This window comes from Meleagris gallopavo, unplaced genomic scaffold (genome assembly GCF_000146605.3).
Source record: "Meleagris gallopavo isolate NT-WF06-2002-E0010 breed Aviagen turkey brand Nicholas breeding stock unplaced genomic scaffold, Turkey_5.1 ChrUn_random_7180001934888, whole genome shotgun sequence".
Taxonomy (NCBI): domain Eukaryota; kingdom Metazoa; phylum Chordata; class Aves; order Galliformes; family Phasianidae; genus Meleagris; species Meleagris gallopavo.
The window spans coordinates 20,017-20,384 of NW_011196890.1; the positions used below are offsets into that span (position 1 = coordinate 20,017).

A 368-nucleotide genomic window follows, 5' to 3' on the forward strand; every position below is an offset into this window, starting at 1 on the left:
GTTACTGGGGGGCTGCTGGGGGTTACTGGGGGGTTGCTGGGGGGGTCTCGGCGGTGCCCCATCCCTCATTTTGGTCCAGCGTTCCAAAAGGTGCCGATCGTCGTCGCTGAGGATGAGACCCCTGAGCCGCTGCTGGGGGTCCCGGTTCTGTTGGGGGTCCCGGCTCTGTTGGGGGTCCCGGTTCTGCCGGTCCCGCTGTTCCTTTTCCCGTTGTTTCCTTTCTCTTTCTTTCGCCCTTTCTTGTCGACGGCGCCGTTTTTCTTCCCTCTCCCGTTGCCTCTCGGCGGCCGTCACCGATTTACGGCAATCCGGAGCCTCCGGGAGGGCAGGGCAGGGGGGGTCTGGGGGGGGGGAAAAGGGGAAGGGGG

At 65.2% G+C, this 368-nt stretch overlaps 1 protein-coding gene across 1 annotated transcript in view; it reads right to left on the reverse strand.

Annotated features, from left to right (window-relative positions):
- Positions 1 to 368, reverse strand: part of MAPK7 (mitogen-activated protein kinase 7) — a 4,177-nt gene that overhangs the window by 232 nt on the left and 3,577 nt on the right. Inside the window, exon 2 of the mRNA XM_010727735.2 lies at positions 6 to 341. Coding sequence (XP_010726037.1) covers positions 6 to 341 — 336 coding nt within the window. The remainder of the gene's footprint in view (positions 1 to 5; positions 342 to 368) is intronic.